General features: G+C 37.0%; 1 protein-coding gene across 1 annotated transcript in view; it reads right to left on the bottom strand.

Annotated features, from left to right (window-relative positions):
* The window catches only part of LOC139315082 (complement receptor type 2-like), a 39,096-nt gene that overhangs the window by 2,757 nt on the left and 17,439 nt on the right, over positions 1-18,900 (bottom strand). The window contains exons 11-17 of the mRNA XM_070941110.1: positions 17,899-18,177; positions 16,168-16,353; positions 15,990-16,019; positions 6,073-6,212; positions 3,393-3,642; positions 2,785-2,967; positions 423-614 (exon numbers count right to left, since the gene is read on the bottom strand). Coding sequence (XP_070797211.1) covers positions 423-614; positions 2,785-2,967; positions 3,393-3,642; positions 6,073-6,212; positions 15,990-16,019; positions 16,168-16,353; positions 17,899-18,177 — 1,260 coding nt within the window. The remainder of the gene's footprint in view (positions 1-422; positions 615-2,784; positions 2,968-3,392; positions 3,643-6,072; positions 6,213-15,989; positions 16,020-16,167; positions 16,354-17,898; positions 18,178-18,900) is intronic.

The raw sequence follows: 18,900 nt of genomic DNA, 5'->3' as shown, positions 1-18,900 counted from the left end.
GCGCTAAAATAAGCCCTCCCCAAAAAATAAGCCCTTCCCAAAAATATTTAAATGCATGCGCAGCCGTTTCCTCTGGTTAGGGTTAGGGAGACAGAGCTGGAAATTAGGTAAGACGGCAAGAGGAGCCCCATCTTGCTCCACGTGCCCCAAAATAAGACATCCCCAAAAATAAGGCCAAGCACTTATTTTGGTGTTCAAAAAAATATAAGACAGTCTTATTTTTGGGGAAACACGGTATTTAGAAGTTCATTCTTATAAATATGTGTGTTATAAGGAAGTTAATAAGTATTTACTGAGTCAATATTCACTTTATGGAAATTGATAATATTTAAAACATATTGCTTCTATATCTTTGTACCTTTGTCTACATTATAGCATTAGAAGCAATAGAAGAGAACATTTCACACCTAGATTATACTTACAGAAACATAATTGTACAGGAGGATTCCAGAGATTATAACCTTGACACTGTGTAGTCATTGTTATGGTGTCATCAATAAAAGAATAGTTCTGGTTGCAAGTTATGACAGCTGTTTTTCCAGTTTCATACTGAGATTGCAAAGGCTGTATGTTGCCATCGAGAATCGATGGAAGACCACATATGCCTGGAGAAACTGTAATAAAAATAGTTTTTATGCAAAAAATATCAAGACATATCATCTATCTACATTCTGATAATGCTAAGACAGTATGTTACAATTCAGTTTCTCCTGATTAGTTCACATTCACATCACACAAAGTCACACACTTGATCCATTTCAAACTAGAGATGTGTCTATCTTACACTAAATTAGTCTTTGACATGTCTATAAATAAGTTTCTAGGCAACAAGACTAAAAAAATTATTGAACTTCATTTCAATTTAAATTCTCCTTCAAATCATGCCCTGGGGAGGTATCTGTATAGGGTTAGTTTGTGGGTTGTTTTTGTTGTTACAACAATAAAAATCATTTATCATTGCCTTCCTCTGGGACTTTTTTTTTAATTTCCCAAGGACATCCCAATCCAATTCATTCCAGGTATGATCCTTTCTCAGCCCCAACCCTCAGTTCTTAAGGCAAGGAACTGCCTCACCTTCAACTCCTCCCACCTGCCTATTTGCCACCATCTCTGCCCTTTTGGCTGCTCTGTATTCTGCCCAGCCTTGGGGCTGCTTGCCATACTATGAGTCAGAGGTTTCTTGGTGTGCCAGACTGCTCCCAGCATCTGGCAGCAGCCTATTCTTCCAAAAAAAACAGACTAGAATCCAATCCACAAAAATGCTGCCACATCCACAACAAAATAGCAAACATCATTAGCAAACAGGACTGTAAAATGCCATAAAATGGCCAGTGCAGTAAAACTATAAGAACAGCCCTTCTCTGGAGTCTGCTCCTGTCCAGCCCAGCCTACTCCAAACTCCAAACCTCCATTCTGAACAGTACATTCCAAGTAAGTGCTTCAGCCAACGAACAAAAAACACAGAAGTATCCATAAACATAGCACAAAAATTCACAAGACAGCCTAGCAGTTCGCTCCCTCTCTACCACATTAATCAGAAACTATTTCATTTATTCAATGAAAGCTAAAATAATATGGCATGCTCTGTAGTAAGATGTAATGTAGTGCATTTGCGATTCTAGAAATTATGATTAAAACTATAATTCTTGTCCTTATACCACCCCAAAGGGAGAAAAACTGTGGTTTTTCTTTTGGAGGGCCCAGATAATAGCCTGCAAGTAGTCTCCTTTAAAGGCAGCCACTATATATGCAGTCAGGTGACACTGATCTTCATAAGACATATTTTTGAGGCTCTTTATTCTTCATCGGTGGTTCACTCATTTATTAGATAGCAACCTGCTTGTAAAAATATTGCTGAATGTTAATTTTTTTGTTAATTTTGTGCAACTTATTGTAGTTTAGTATACTATTGAGAAAACTTAAATTCATATTCATCCTCAGCCACAGAAGTTCACTGGGTAGTTTTTGCCAGGTCACTCCTCTTTGACAAAACTACCTTAGCGGGCTATTGTGGAGAAAAATGAAAGAAAAAAGTGCTATGTATTTTTCCTTGTGTTCCTGAAGGAAAAGTGTGACCGAAATCTATTCAGTCAGTAACATCTTCTCAAGTAGATAATCCCTGCCTACCAGTTGCTTTAAAATTACTTTTCCAAGAATTTGCTGTACACTTACAACTTAAAAGTACTTTGTGCTTATGGATTTTTCTACCTTTTCTATTTCTCCTTTTTCCAACTTGGTGTTCTTCTTTTGAATCATCTGCTAATATCTCCCATACTATAATTGACTGACCTTAGATTTTTAACTGAAATTCAATTTCCATGATTCTGTCTTTTTTGTACTGCTGGGTTACAGATATTATTTCCTGCCCATCCACCCACAGATAAAAATATGAAAATAAGAAAACAACTTGCTCAGTATGTCCTAATTAAAATAGGACAGTGTAAAAACTCCTTTGCTATTAAAGTTCATAGGATGATTTTGGCTAGTCACACAGAGTTGTGTTAATGAAAAACTGAACGAAGAAATGCTATCAACAACATGTTTCTCAACTTTGGAATACCTGTCATTCTATATTACAGTGCTATTATTATATGAATAATTATGCTGCTCACACATGACCAATTTTCCATAGATGGACAAGACCCTACATGACATTGAATGGGATAAACAGAAGTCAAGGTATGCGTTTTAATGTATGAATGACATTAATCATTCTGAGGGCTACATTTAAATTATTTATTACTAAGAAATTCCAATCTAGTATTTAAAAATGTAAAATCTTACTCTTTTTACATGATGGTTCTATGGGAACCCAAGTGCTGTTCTTTTCACATCGAATCGAATAATTTCCAATCATAAAATATCCAATTTTGCATCGAAATTTAACTTTGCTTCCATACATATATAGCTTCTCAGGTTCAGTTATCATTATTCCATGTTCTACCACTGGATCTTTACAGAATACCCCTAATAAGATAGGAAAATAAATACAACTATAAGATATAAAATATCACAGACTGTTTCTGTATATTTTTAATCTTTTTTTTACCTGAACGTAATCCAAAAATACAATACAGCAGAAATCTCCAGTGATTTCTCCTCCAAAAGGCAAACCTTTTTCTTGGAATCTGAATTAAATTTGAAGTGAAAACTTTTAACTGTTATTTCTTTATATGCCACTTTGAATTGTATCAGTTGGTATTGATCAATTAAATATATAAACAAAAACTACATTTACAGTATAGGATTAAGAGAAGGCTACCATTAAACAAACTGAGAGAACCAGATATAAATATTATGCTTAGAAATAAAGCAAAATAATTATTCAATGTTACTGAAAAAATAAAAAAAGAATATACAATTAAGTTTTAAACTGAAGGGGGGGAATCAACCTTTGCATTTCGGTGGTTTCTCTTTCCACAGTCCTTCTAGATATTTATTAGCACTGCAGACCATAAAGGATGCCCCAATAAGGGAAAGATTTTTATTGCAACGGTAATGTATTTTTGTTCCAAAAGGGTAAGTAGTTGCATTTCCATTGTGAAATCCATCAGTAATATTTGGAGGCTGTCCACAATATATTCCTGGTGGAGGGAGGGAAAAACAGTTTAGAAAAAAAAATACAAAATGATCATGGATAGACTAAGACAGACTACAAATAGTGTAGAGACCAGTGGTGGCGAACCTTTTACTCACCAAGTGCCGAACAGGTACGCACTTTGTGTGTGTGAATGCTATCCGCACTAATGCACAGCTCCCCCCCCCATGTTCTGCACATGCAACCACACCATCTGTGCATGTGCATGGCTTTTGCACCACCATGCACTGCATGTGCAATTGCACCATCTGCACATGCATACAGTTTCCATGCATGCAATGCACACACACAAATGCCATATGTGCATGCACACACTGCACACAAGTACTCTCGCATGCATGCGCAAACATGCGTGCATGTGCAGGAGAGCTCCAAAGACCAATTGGGTTCCCTGTATTGCGCACATGTGCACCGGAAGCCCGAACACCAGTTGGGGTGTGTGCACATGCGCAGCTGCAAGTGAGTTGGGCAACAGCTCGTGTGCTACCTCGGGCACGTGTGCCATAGGTTCGTCATCACTGGTATAGACAATATTGGAGAAATATTGTTACAATTTGTAACTACTTCCCTATCAAGATCCATAAATAGAAAATGAACCAATCCTATGTGTAGAAAAAAAACCTAAAGCAGTTACAAACACTGCCATGTATCTTCCTATATTCTCAACAGATTTTTCTTACAAAATATAACACATTTTACACACTACACAATATTTATTCATTAAAATTATATACTGCCCATCTTGCTATCTAAAGATGTTTTCTCTGAAGGTATTTTCAGTATACTGTATTAAATTACAGTATTAAATTACTGTATTAAATTACAGTAAATTACTGTATTAAATTACAGTATACATTAAAAGCCCATTTGAGAAGAACATGTTTCAATCAAAGAACATGCAAAATATACTATATATATATATATATATATATATATATATATATATATATATATATATATATATATATATATATATATATATGTAGGTCTTTGGTTATTCGGGTCTTCTCCCACGTAAAATTGAAGGTTTCTTGGCGACGTTTCGACGAAGTCTCATTCGTCATCTTCAGGCTGGTGTTCTCGGCTTCGTGCTTCCAGGAGCAATGATATATAGATAGATAGATAGATAGATAGATAGATAGATAGATAGATAGATATATGCTACTCACCATTTCTATGTGGAAATGACATTCAAAACCAATATAAGAAAAAAAGATTACAAAAAAAGATTTTGAATGACCACTGGACATTGATCAATTCTGAAAAATTAAATCTACTATATGCTAGCAAAAAAATAACTTTCAAGAGGGATCATGCATGCTAGAGGAAGAAACATTTTTTTCTTGTGCAGCATACAAAATAATAACATTTAAATATAATTTTTCATTTATCTTAGGGAAGACAACTTGAGACTTAATATTTAATGTATTCTTTTGCTCAATCTATTCCTTGTAGCTTGAAATACATATTGCTGGGGTAAAAAGGAAGGAGAGCAGACATGTAAATTGTATGCATATTTCTGATACGCAAACATAAACAAATATGACACTATTATAAACAGATCTAAGATTAATTATATATGTTGCAGTACTGTGGTTATCCAGTAGGCATTATCACTTTACCTCCTAAATACATTATTTTACCACATGAAAACGTAAAATATTTTGTCACAATTTAAATAGATTAGCATCCAGTTCTACTTATTACTGCAAATATTCAATATTTTTTCTCATGTAATACTTCCCAAGGTTTTTCTATTCTAAATGCACTACCAAATTTTATAATAATGTGATTTCTTGCAAATCTATACACAAATTCCAAATAAATATTGAAGCAGTTGAGCACTTTAATCCAATCATGAATGGATCTTTACAGAGCAAAAGCTATAATTTTATCCTGAAATATATGTATAAATTACTTGATAAACTGATTAAACTCAGTGAGTCACAACTGAGACTTCATGGTTAAAAAATGCACAGGATCAGATGATATTTCCCCCAACTTTTCCCTTCTCTCAGCTCAGAACAAAGAAACCAAGGCAGTGTTTGATCCTATGATACCTTTTAAATCACAAATTCACAAATATTCTATAGACACAATAACTTAATGAACATTAATCAAAACCATATCATTATACAATTGTGGGAATTTTTTCCCATTACAGCACTGCTTATATAGGGCCAAGTGTCAGGGTGAAAAATCCTGGTCAGCAAAGAGGTCAGCAAAGAGCAAGAGCTTCGCTTTTACCATCTAGCAATCTTCCAGGTTTTTCAGCCAGAACTGGAAACTTTAGCATATTCCAAAGAAAGCATTACAACCACCACCTAATAGGAGTTCCTTGATGGTTTTTTTTTATATTTTAAGTCTTATAATACTTTTTTAAACATAACAAAAACAAATACATTTTTCCAGTAAGAAAAAGACATACTTTTGCAAAAGTCTTTATTTGGTATCCAGCTACCCTTAAGACACACCATGGTGAATACATGTTCACTGATTAGTTTAAATCCTAGTTTGCACTTGAAAGTAACCTTAAAATAATGTGTAAGGAATGGGAAAGTAAATACTGGTTCAGAACCTTCAAATACTGGTAAAGTAGAAATAGGACAGAACTCTAGGGGAAAAAAAAAATAATGGTTAAAGATGTCATATAAAACAATAGGAGTAAAAATGACATGTATTAAAAATAAACAGAATAAAGCATTTTTTACTAATAATTAATAAAGCGTGCAACAAAAACATTTTACAGTGTATTTATAGATCTTTTCCATGGATCTTTTCCTATGCAAACTCCTATGAAGTTAGCAAATACCCTCTTTTCATTGTTCTCATAAGATTCATGCTTAAAGCAACCCAAAGATTTTAGAAAAGATAAATCCTTTTAAAATCATGAAATATACAAAAATATGTAATAAAATAAAAAGTTTAAAATGATAAACAGATCTAAATATCAATTTGAAATCAATAAACAATATACCTGTATATAGAAACATGGAAAAAGCATAGCTCCAATTGTTGGTGTACAGGTGACTATCCCTTCAAAAAGCCAGTTGCTTTTTCCACCAGGTTCTCCTAAGCAATTCCTGAGTTTCCAACACTAATGGTCTGTAATTTCTTGGGTCATCTCTTTTCCCTTTTTAAAATTGGGTACTTTAAGTACATTGATTTAGTTATCTATGAACACAAACAGCAAAGCCAAAACAGAAGCTCACTAATCCAAATTATCCTTTATTATCTGAGATATTAAATCATTACCTGGAGCTTTATCTGCCTTAAGTTAGCCACTACTACTATATATATTCTTAACTTTGGCAATTCTTAATCAGAAGCTAAAAAAAGGAATGTCATCTTTATACAATTCTCTCCAATGGGATTCTAAGTCTCATGTGAAACAGTGCTGTCCTATGGAATGGGCTGTTTTGAGATGGCAGGCAGCATTAAATAAATTCTATGTGCAGCCCTTGTTTTCAATGGAGCCATTCAAAATACTTATAGTAGCTAAAGGATACTAGCCATCCAAGCTGAATAAAATCCTAAGCAATTTAACTTATTATCCTTCAAATAGTGGATCAAGGTTCTGTTTTAATGCTGGATCAGCAATCCTTGTATCTATCTTATAAAAAAATAATATTCTGGGATTTATCTAACATTAAAATCATGTTTGACTACTAGCTATGCATCTAGAAAAAAAGGAATATGAATATATGAATATGTATATACATACAGAGAAAGAGAGGGAGATCAGTGCGGAACTGTTTCCTAATCTATGCATATTGCCTCAATAGGCATAATATCTATTAATACTATGACTAAAATAGATTGTTTTATTTATATGGGGATTGTCTCACTTCTTTTACTACTCAAAGCAATGTAAGCTAATACCTGAAATCTTCCTTTAGTCTATTCTTTCCAAGATTAGCTATTGCTCCTAATAAAAATGAACAAATATCTTTCTGCACTATTTCTTTAGCTAACCGGCTTTCTTAAACCATGACGACATATGTAGATGTAACTAAAAAATATTTTCCTAAAGCTGAAATAATGCATTGATTGACTGACTGATTTTATAAAATATATAAGGTTACCAAACACTATAATGATTCTGTGTAGTGTAGAATAAAAAGTACAAATAAACTAGAGATAAAATACAAATGGGAAACACCAAAAGTCCAGAAGTCAACGTTACTTTATCCAAAAGAAATGCAGAGAGCCCACTAGTTGTTCAGGCCAAGGTCTGAGGGAACAGCCAAGATTTCAAGTCTCTTTTAAACACCAACTAAATGAGGTTCAGATGAATCTCAGGGGAGATGGTGTTGTCAATGGCAGGTGCTAGCATATAAGGCTCCCTAGATCTCACCAAATGGAATGGCTTAATAGAGAGGACCTAAATCATGCTTACTCTGCCAGCCATTACAATCTCGCAGAAACTACAAAAGACAAACAGCCCTTTCAGTGGTCACCAACTGGTGGTCCACGAGAAAATTTTGGTGGTCCGCGGTGCACCCGCGTGGAGGAGCTGCTCCAGGATGAGCAATGGCCAGTCCTGTGACTAGAGCTCTGGAATATGGGAATGGCCAGGTAGCTCATGGTGGGGCTGTAAATCTCCGCCGTAGAGGGAGGTTCGTGCAACTTGCAACTTTGCAGCGCGGCCCCCGCCGGCCAGAATGAGGTAATGGTGCAAGGGGGGTGGCGGTGCAAGCGGGCCGAAGCAATGGGTGGCAGCAACCCCGGGCTGTTTCTTCCCCCTGTTATAGCTTTCTGTCGGCTGAACCCACAAGTGGCTGTCCCCGCCCCTCGCCCTCCCTTCCCAGTCACTCCTCGCCTGGCTTGAGAAGGGAAGGGCGGGGGATGGAGATTCACCTCTTGCTGGATCTCGTGGGCGTTTCTTCCGGCCCTTGTTGGTGCTCCGCGCACCTCGGTCTCTCGGGGAGATGCTTGACTTCCTCTCAGCCCCAAGACACTGGCTGGCCCATGAGATGAGAGAGAGAAAGAGAATCAGAGAGAGAGAGAATGGGAGAGAGAAAGAGACAGAAAAAATGAGAGAGAGAATGAAAGAGTGGGAGAGAGAGAGAATGAGAAAGAATGAAAATGGGAGAAAGATGAGAGAGGGGAGGGGAGAGAGATGAGAAAGAAAGACAATGAAAGAATCAGAATGAGAGAGAGAGAGAGAATCAGAGAGAATCAGAATGAGACAGAAAGAGAGACAGAATGAAAGAGAGAGAGAGAGAGAATGAGAGAGTGAATGAGAGAATCAGAATGAGAGAAAATCAGAATGAGAATGAGTGAGAAAGAATGAGAGAAAATGAAAGAGAATGAGAGAATCAGAGAGAGAATGAGACAGAATCAGAGAGAGAATGAGAGAGAGTGAGAGAGAGAATCAGAATCAGAGAAAATCGGAGGGAGAGAGAATCAGAATGAGAGAGAGAGTGAGTGAAGGAGAGAAAGAGAGTGGGGGAAAGAGAAAGAGAGATGAGGGAGAGTGCCTGAAGGACCCCATCCCGTCTCTGGGAGTCCAGGCGCTTCAGCAAGCAGCACACTGGATTCGTATTAGTGGGATTTAAAATTATGAACTTGGTGGTCCCTGAGGTCCAAAAGGTTGGGACCCCTGCTTTAGATAACCACTTCAATTCATGAAGTAATTATATGCCATGTCCATAATCACCCATGCTGTTGAATTATATACCAGGTCCAGTTTCTGGATAGCTTTCAATGACAGCTTTAAGTAGAGTGCACTGCAAAATTCCATGTGCAGGGTTATCACAGCATGAGTTACAGTTTAAAAGACACAATTTTAGCCAACTTTCGGAGGTAAACTTGAACCTATTCATCCAGGCCTTTACATCATTCAAGCATTGCCTGGTCAGTCTCAGATTGAAATATACATTTGGATAACATGCACATATTGATGATACCTGAACCCAAAATGATAGATGACCTCATCTATCAGCTTCACATAAATATGAAACAGAATAAGCAAGAACAAGGGGCCCTAAGATAAGTCACTTTCTAGAGTCTGGAATTTGTTCTGTCTTCTCTAAAAACACCCAGCAGGAACCAATCACGGGGAAAAGAGAGAGCCAGCCTAATAGCATTAAGTCCTATTCCTTTATTTATCCAGTGTATCTAGAGAAGTATGCTGTGTACCAGAGTATCTAAGACCAATTGATATGATTCACCTTTAATTATTGATTAAGCGAGGTCTAGTAATACTTTGGCAGTACAAGACATCTTACATTTGTTTTATATATTTTTTGCTTAGGGCCATAGCTTTTGTATAGGTCCACAATTTTAAGTCCAACTCAGTCTTTGCCTGATAATCCATTGGACTTTCCATCCTCTTATTACTGCTTCCACTGTTATCAGATGGAACACAACTGTACTGAATAAATCATCTGATTAAAGGCCTTCTAGGGAGAAACAATATCTTCCAATAGCTCATGGTTTTTTCATGAAGTTATACATGTAATTGTTATAGCAGTTTTAAGTTCATTTGTGGTTGTACATCAATGTTGCTTGATTGGCTAGTCATATCTAAAAGCATTCATTTCTATTTCTATGTCATTAATTGTGTGCTTCTTATAGCATTAGGGATGGCACTTAGACTTATAGACCACGTCATAGTGCTTTACAGCCCTCTCTAAGCAGTTTATAGATTTAGCATATTTCCCCCAATAACCAGGGTCCTTTTACTGACTTGGGAAGGATGGAAGGTTGAGTCAACCTTGAGCCAGTCAGAATCAAACTGCTAACAGTCAGCAGAGTTAGCCTGCAATACTGCATTCTAACCACTGTGCCACCCCAGCTCCTCTTATACCATATTCAATTCTATAAATATTTACTGACAATTTTTCCTGCATAATTAAGTTTCAAAAAAACTAATGCAATTATTCAGAGCATTTTGAATGACAATCACCATCATTTCCTGGGCTTTAATTTACCATCCAAATTAGAAACCTTTTCTTAGAACTGTTTAAGGATACTATTGGTCTTTGTCGGTGATATTTAGAGAGAAGAGCAAGGTTCTTCTATTGGACTCAAAGCCTCCAAATGAAGAATATATCTTAATAAAAGTACCCATCCTATCTTTCTGTGTTACTGTGTTACTGTGTGATGGAGCGATGCAGTTAATACAACATGCTTCTTTATTCTATTTGCCATGCTTTTATTGGAGCAAAACCCAATGAAATATTGCAATTTGTGTATCTTTAATTTAGTGGATTAATAAAATATACACAGCGGGGTATTTAATGTAGCTTAAAAGAGAAAATAAAAAGAGATAATAAGAGCTCTACATTACTAACTATAACTGAAAGTTTCAGTTTCTGGACTTTAAATGGCTTACCTCCACTGGACACCAGGAAAGCTTTGTTGTGATGGCTCTTGGTGGTTTTCTATTTAATCTATTTTCAAAGCCTTTATTGTCATTGTACATCAATTATACAACAAAACTGGTTTTATAATCTGTTTTATATTGTGAATTATGAGTATTTTATTTACTTTTTTCCACTTACTTAAATCCATGTTTCAAGATGTTGGTAGCTAGAGTATGTGTTGGTGTATTCCTAAGAGCAGGAATCTAATGTTAGCAATGGTCAGTAAAGCAGGTTTTATAATTAGAGTAGAAAAGGGATTTATTTCATTGTAGAACAAGTGAAGCCTCCCATGTGACTAATTAGTTAAGGAAAAATTCAAAGACAAGTACTCTTCCCATGTTTGCCTGGCAGAAGGCAGCCACCTCAGTTTATTTATTTATTTGTATGCTATCTACTCAAGGTTGGGAAAAAAATCCATACCATCCAAGTTTAAAAGTAATTATTTTTTAAAAAACACTTTTGAAATCTGGTTGTGGCTTCTAATTCATTCCCTTAAAACCCTAAGGAAGAGATGGGCCTTCAGTGTTACTGAATTTGGCAATCTTTTACAGGCAAAGAAGGAACACAAAATAATAGTTTAAAGCTATGTTTTTTTCAACCATGGAAACTTCTAAGATGTGTGAACTTCCATTCCCACAATTCCTTAACCCAGACATGTTGATGAATTCTGGGGATGGAAGTCCGCGCATCTTACCATCGCCAAAGTTGAGAAACCGTGGTTTAAACTCTCTAGCACAGGGGTCTCCAACCTTGGGCACTTTAAGCCTGGCGGACTTCAACTCCCAGAATTCCCAGTTAGCTAGCTAGGAATTCTGGGAGTTGAAGTCCGCCAGGCTTAAAGTGCCCAAGGTTGGAGACCCCCTACTCTAGCCATACTCCGTGTCCCCCGCCGCTAATAGCTCAGCAAGGCCGAAGAACCCACGCCAGTCTATTTGCACCTCCAACGCGACATGCCCCCCCTCCACTATCTGAAAAATGCTGGCGGAAAGGGCCTTTGCCTTTTACGCCACGAGCCCCGCCCGCCTCAGGCTTTTCCTCCCTGAAGCGGAAGCCTAGAAGACGTTGAGGCAATCCCAGCGTTGGGTTTCCGACCCGAGTCCGCTATCGCCACCTGCCTCTTCAGACCTCCTTCAGGACGCGCCGGGGAGGCAACCGGAGATGAAACGTCACACTTCCTCCTCCTCCTCCCAGAGGAAAGAGACAACCGCGCTGCCGTTTGTGGAGAAAGCGCGTCAGATTCACCTGTGAAGGCCCAACTCATCACTGCCAGCTCCACAATCGCGAAGAGCCACGAAGGGCGTTGTCGTCGCGGCATGGCTCTCAACGCGCAGGAGGACCAAGAAGCGTTGGGAATCCGGCGCGCGGAGCGGGTGGGGTGGGGGAGGCGTTCCAGGGCTCGAACGCGAGCTCCGGCCGCTGCGGAGGGTGGGGGTGTCGTAGCCGCTGTCGCCCTTGCAGAGAAGTCGCCCTCGCTTTTCATTTCCATGTCAGGCCAGAATCGGCGTTAGACCGACCAAGGGGGAGGCGCCGAGAGCGCGCGAGATCCTCGCGAGCGGATGGCTGAAAGCAGCTACGATATGTCCGCTCGTGCGGAGTCAAATAGGCTGCAGATCAGGGGTGAAATGTTCCCGGTTCCTACTGGATCACCCGATTCCTACGCTCCAAACCCCCCCCCCCCCCATGCCCAACTGCGATCATCGGAGGCTTTTTTTTTTTTTTTTTACTTTTAAAAGCATTTTTTTCGGCCAAAGAGGTTGTAGAAAAAATGCTTTTAAAAGTAAAAAAAAAAAAAACCTGATGATCCTGTGGCTCAGTTGGGATCATCAGATTTTAAAAGCATTTTTTCTACAACATCTTCCGAAGAAAAAATGCTTTTAAAAGTAAAAAAAAAAAAGCCTCTGATGATCATGTGGCTCAGCTGGGATGGTCAGAGGCTTTTAAAAGCATTTTTTTCTGCAACCTCTTAAGGCTGTAGGAGAAATGCTTTTAAAAGTAAAAAAAAAAAGGTGGCCACGCCTACCCAGTCACATTACCCCACACCCACCAAGCCACACCAACAGAAGTAACAAATTTTAGATTTCACCCCTGCTGCAGATGGAACGTGGTCCGTAACAAATAAGATCTAGAAAGAGAAGCAGCTTCTTGGATGAGAAGCGAAACGCCTTCAAAGGAAAACCGGAAAGTCCAGTTGCCTCTTGAAAAAGCACCTTTGGGACAACCATGACCTGGATGACTGAGCATCTCCATAGACAAGTTCTAGAAAGGTTTGCTGCAAGCTTAATTTAGTTCTCCTCCGGATGTAGGCCAGGTCAGAAATATTGGGCATTTGGAAAATGCAGGCACTCTGATTTAGACTGGCAAAATTCCTCTGTTTACCAGGGCCAAGCACAGAAGCAAAACAGCAGGCGAGGATGCTACCGTTTGGAGACCGGGCAGGCTTGAATGCCACCAAGTACTTTTTTAATCAGCAAACTTTATGGGAGAGATTAGCAATTCAATGTAGGAATCTCAAAGTTCCTACCAGGTTCTCTTGCAGTTCTGATGGACTAAATGGCATGAAGAAGCCCTGGCAAAATGATCTCCAGCAGCTCTTTATACGATGTAGTTTCAAAGTTGTGCCCATACTCATAATCTCCGCCTTCCTTTTTCTCCAACCAACCACCCCCACCCCTGCCAAACAAATACATCAAAGACTAGTTTATTTTTTGTTTGGAAATTTATTTTCAGATTGAACCTAGAATTGTTTTAATAATTTCTAAAAAGATAAATTGATTTATTACTATGTATTGTATATCCTAGTACCACCACTTGAAGTATTTGCTGCTTAATGAATATGGAATATGAATGGATAATTAAATTCATATGCTGCCAGACTCTCAACAACTCTGGGCAGTTTACAACAATTGAAAGACATCACAAAAAAATAAATACAACATAAAAGATGGCAAGCACAATGAAGTGGGAGGGTCTCAAGTCTGTCTCACCAAAGGCCTAGGTGAAGTCCAAAGTAATAAAACATTTATTTATGCATATATGGTTCATAACAAAACAAAAAATAGTGATCATAATTATCAAATAAAAATAATGCTATAACAAAGTGAAAAAGTGCAACAAAAAGCATAATATACTGTATGTCAACAATAAATGGTCACAAATCTATACATACTTCTCTAATGCAAATGTTATTCAAAAGCATATATGATACATTCATACAACTTTTAACCTATTGTATTCTCTATAAATGTGTCCCATATTTCATTATATTTGCCCATACACAATCTTCTATAAGCAATTCACTCATGAGGGACAACTGCAACCAATTTTTCAGTTCATTGAGTAAAAGGGGACATACATTTATCTTCCCAAGTACCAGTCTTTTGGTCATAATAAGAGCATGAAGAATCAATTTACTGTATATTGTTCAGTTGTCAAATTCCCTGTACTGGTATGTAGTTCAAGAGAATGTTACCTGATAATTTTAGCTTTTGTAGCACGATCATTACATAATCCATTACTTTTTAAGCATTTATGGCTCTTGATTTTTATATCAAAATCATGGCTATGTCATATCAATGACTGTTTCATATTTATTTTCCAGGAGTATATTATGTATTCATTGCTTCTCATAGCATAACCATCAATGTCAGCATATGTCTTGCTCAAAAGAAATTGCCAATTAAGAATAATATCTTGTCCTATGAAAAAGTAATAATGACATTTCATTGAACAAGAACAAGAATTTCAGTAAATATAAAAAAGGCAGTTTATATGCAATATAGAAATAAAAGGAAGGTACCCTAGTAAAATCACTTGTAAGCAAAAAAATACACACAACTGACGTCAGCTACTTTTTTAACAGGTTGACAATGGAAAGCTAGAGAAGGTACAAACAAATTTACCTAACGAAGTTGCTGCATAGTAGCATGCCCAACCCCAAATTATATATGTGCTATAAGTTATTTTAAACCATCTGACTCAGTCATATTTATACAAATAACGTATTTTCATCTTAAAATAGTAATCTTACCGTGAGATTATTACCTGTAGCTATGAAGACAATTTTTTTCTTTTTAGAGTGGGGAATCTTCATAACTAGCAACACAATACCTTCTTTGGGCTTCATAGGTACAATTGCTAAATTAATATGGAGAACATATAATTGGAAAGATAAACCAAATTATAAGACATAAAAATACATTTAAATGCATTGTTTGAATTAGGCAGATGAGAATTCCTGTGAATTAATGGCCTGCTCTTATTTTACCAATGCGAAACTCAAAATAGATGTGCTGATTGGAATGGCAAAAACCTTTTCCTCATAAAATGCATGTATTTCAGTGCATGTGTCTCATATTGATATTTGGTAGAATATGCATCTCAAATTATTACTACCACTTCCTTCAATATAAATAATGTAAACAAATAAATGCTCACTGTTTTTTCTTTTGCAAAAGGACAATCCACATCACACCACCAAAAATGAGGAGAAGCAATAGGATACTTCCCAAAGAACCTGTTAAAACCAAATAAATATATTTTTCTTTATTTAGTTGTGATTTTCTCTAAAAGGAAAGGTTAAAGAAAGCACTGATTTTATTATAAGCTAAACTGAATAATATACAAGTGAGAAAAGCAATACAATTTTCTAACATTAAAATGCAATGAAAATGGACCCATCCTAAGGAATTTAAGTAATGCACTGTAGAATCCATTCTACAGAATTCAGAATAATATTTAGGATCACAATGAAAAGTTCTTTTTTCCCCCTTTTCCTTAAGTTGCTTCAACAACTTTGCTATTATCATATGCAGAGCAACACCTTTTCCTTTCTCGTCTTCTTTTCACTACATTATCGTGATTGCTCTGTATTATATGTGCTCATCTGACAAAGACAACTAAAGAACAGGGCAGACATTTGATTAGTAGCCACTGGCCTATCTTATTCAGTGTTTATGGAATGCAAAGTCCACAATGCTGTGCCTTTCTGCATTCAATGGGAGGTTCTAGAAATTACTTACCAAAACCTATTGTAGCAAAACTGTAGGAGTCTAAAGAAAGAAACAAAACAAGAGTTACAAACTATCAGCAAAAGGGGAAATTAAATTTACCAGCTCTTGAAAATATTTTTGAAAGGCTCTCCAAACAATATAAATTTAAATTCTTTGTCAAATCTTCAGAGCTTTATTTTCAACTTACCTTGTTTACTCTGTACACATGCTGGCACAGGGGCATCCTGTCCTATCTGCTGTGCTTGAATAGGAGAAGAATCATTCCTGACATAGCCATTTTCACACTCCAGAATCACATTAGCACTAGTCTGAATCACACTATTTGTTTCTGCTTCGGTGCTATCAGAAAGTGGTGGGAGCGGGCAGCCATCTACTGAAAATCAAAGTTGAATAAAAGTTCTTAGACACTTTCTTTGCAGCAAGGAGCCACACTTGCCACTTGCCTTTACAACTTGAGAGTTGTAGGGAGGTTGCCAGAGATGCAGTAATATCATTCAAAGAGTAAAGCAAAAACATTTTTATTGGAAAACTTTAAATAAAAATAATAGAAAATGGGAAAGTTAATTTATTTGCATCTTAATTTTTATGCACACTTTCACCCTTACTGACAATCTCCTTCCTCTACCTAAATGAGCTTGTTGCCACCGATGAGACTGATGCTAATAGATTTTTGGGAGGAGAAAAACTATTAATAGACCAGGGCTGTCAAACTGGCAGCCCGTGGTCTAGATGCATCACACGCAGGCCACGCCCACTCCGGCTCCACGAAGGGGAAAAATGTAGTGATACATCACGTGACAGCAACATGACGCCATGAGTTTGACACCCATAACTTATCTGTAGCCTGGCCATCATCATTTTAGAGGAAGATAGACTCTCATGCTATCAAAAATTATCCTGGACAAGATAATGCCTGGACAGGAAACATTTTTTTGCAGAAGGTACTTTATTGGAGGCTGCAGGTTTCAATTTCTATATTTTTGAAGCAGGACCTGGATCCTAACTAATTATTATATCACATTCATCATTCATTAACATGCTATATCTGGGGCCTCCTTATGGGATATTTACGAATTGCATTTAAAAATTCAATACATTAAAAAATAATTGATTTACAATACACATTCAGGGATAATGTGATATTTAAGCAATAATAGCCTATGAGATAAGGTAAATATTTATAAGGCACAGAAAATATGGCAGAAATAAGCAAATGCTTTTATTCCTTGTACTGATCCGAAAAACTCCAGGGAATTAATTACAGTCTTCACAGTGACTTGGTTCCAGAAGTCCAGTAATGAGGATTGCCATTTAGTTCAAAACAGTGGGGGCTCAAAATATATGATATCCTTAGGCAGCATTGACTGATAGCCCCACGTCTGAAGATTTACATTTAAAAGGATTTGAAAAAGGAACAGTGTTGGCCAGCTTTCATTTAAAGTTATCATTCATGTCTCAGTCCAATATTATGCAATTGTTGCTGTTCAATATATTTTAAATGCAAATATGATTCAGAATAATAATCTACTAGTTTGGATTATGACCAATAACCATCCACGCATCCCATTCCCACTTATTAAGTACATATGTAATTTGTCTAGGTGTAATTGATACATAATTTCATATTTCATAGTGTCGCTTATTTAGAAATATGCCGTCCCTGATACAAAAAAAGGTGTCCCTTTGCAATGGAAACCTTGTGCCCTTTAGCTGCTGCTGAGTTATAATTGTATTGTAGGCCATCCAGCATCACTTTAGATAGAGAGATGGGCAACATATAAATGCAATAAATAAATAATTACTAGTATTCCTTACCAAAGACCGAGCTTAAGAAATATTGATAAATATAGTTATATAGAAATATAATAAATCATTAAATAAGAACACAGTTCTTCCTATTGGAAGCCAGAAAACACACCTTCTCCACTGCAATTTCTAACCTCTGGAAAAGCATCAGTTTGGTTCCCACCATTCAATCGGTCTGTTTGGTTCCCACCATTCAATTGTTCTGGAAGTCTTTGAATATTTGACTCTCCTCCAAGGCCTGGGGTTAAGGTGGTTGCTAAATCCTTGGTAGTTGTTTTGTTGATTTCTGAATGTATTGTGTTTTTTATGAATGATCCAGTTATTTTTTCTATTTGATTATTCCCATCCTTGGTAACCTGGGAGTCACTTGGGAGTTTGGTAGTCTCCATATCTAAAAAAAATAAAACAAAATGAAGAAATTCAACATTCAAAACCACTATGGCTTGATAACAAATTGTGTGATCGGGTTCCCTAAACCAAAATGCAATCATTTGCATGGTTTCCGCATGCAAAAGAAATACAAGTAGTCCTCAACTAATAATTTTTGTTGCTAAGCAAGGCAGTTATGTTAAGTTATGTCACACCCAATTTTATCATCTTTTTTTCCACGATTGTTAAGCAAAACACTGCAGTTGTTAAGTGACTCACACAGCCATTAAGTGAATTTGGCTTCCCTCGTTGACTTTGCTTGTTGGAAGCCAGCTAGCAAGCTCACAAATGGTAATCACATGACCCTGGGACACTGCAACCATTTAAATACATATTGGTTGCCAAGTGCCTGAATTTTGATCACATGACCCTGGGGATGTTGTCATAGTCATAAATGCAAGGAACGGTTATAAGTCTCCTTTTTCAGTGTTATTGTAAATTCGAATGGTTGCTAAACAAACGGTTGTAAGTCAAGGACTACCCATAGTGCCAAAGTGTTTAACAAAACAAAATGCTCATTAGCTTAGAAAAGAATGTTTGTATAAAACACCACTTCTAAGTTTGCTCTTCTGGAAGAAACAAAGTTCAGCGAGACAACACAGGCCTTGCTTGCATATTGTCACAATGCATTTTCAAGAGACACAGTGACAAAGTTCTTGATTCATTGGCCCATGTAGTTCTCAGA

Source organism: Pituophis catenifer, unplaced genomic scaffold (assembly GCF_029215685.1).
Source record: "Pituophis catenifer annectens isolate HBS135680 unplaced genomic scaffold, rPitCat1.0.hap2 SCAF_3, whole genome shotgun sequence".
NCBI lineage: Eukaryota > Metazoa > Chordata > Lepidosauria > Squamata > Colubridae > Pituophis > Pituophis catenifer.
This window is presented reverse-complemented; position numbering and strand designations above follow the sequence as displayed.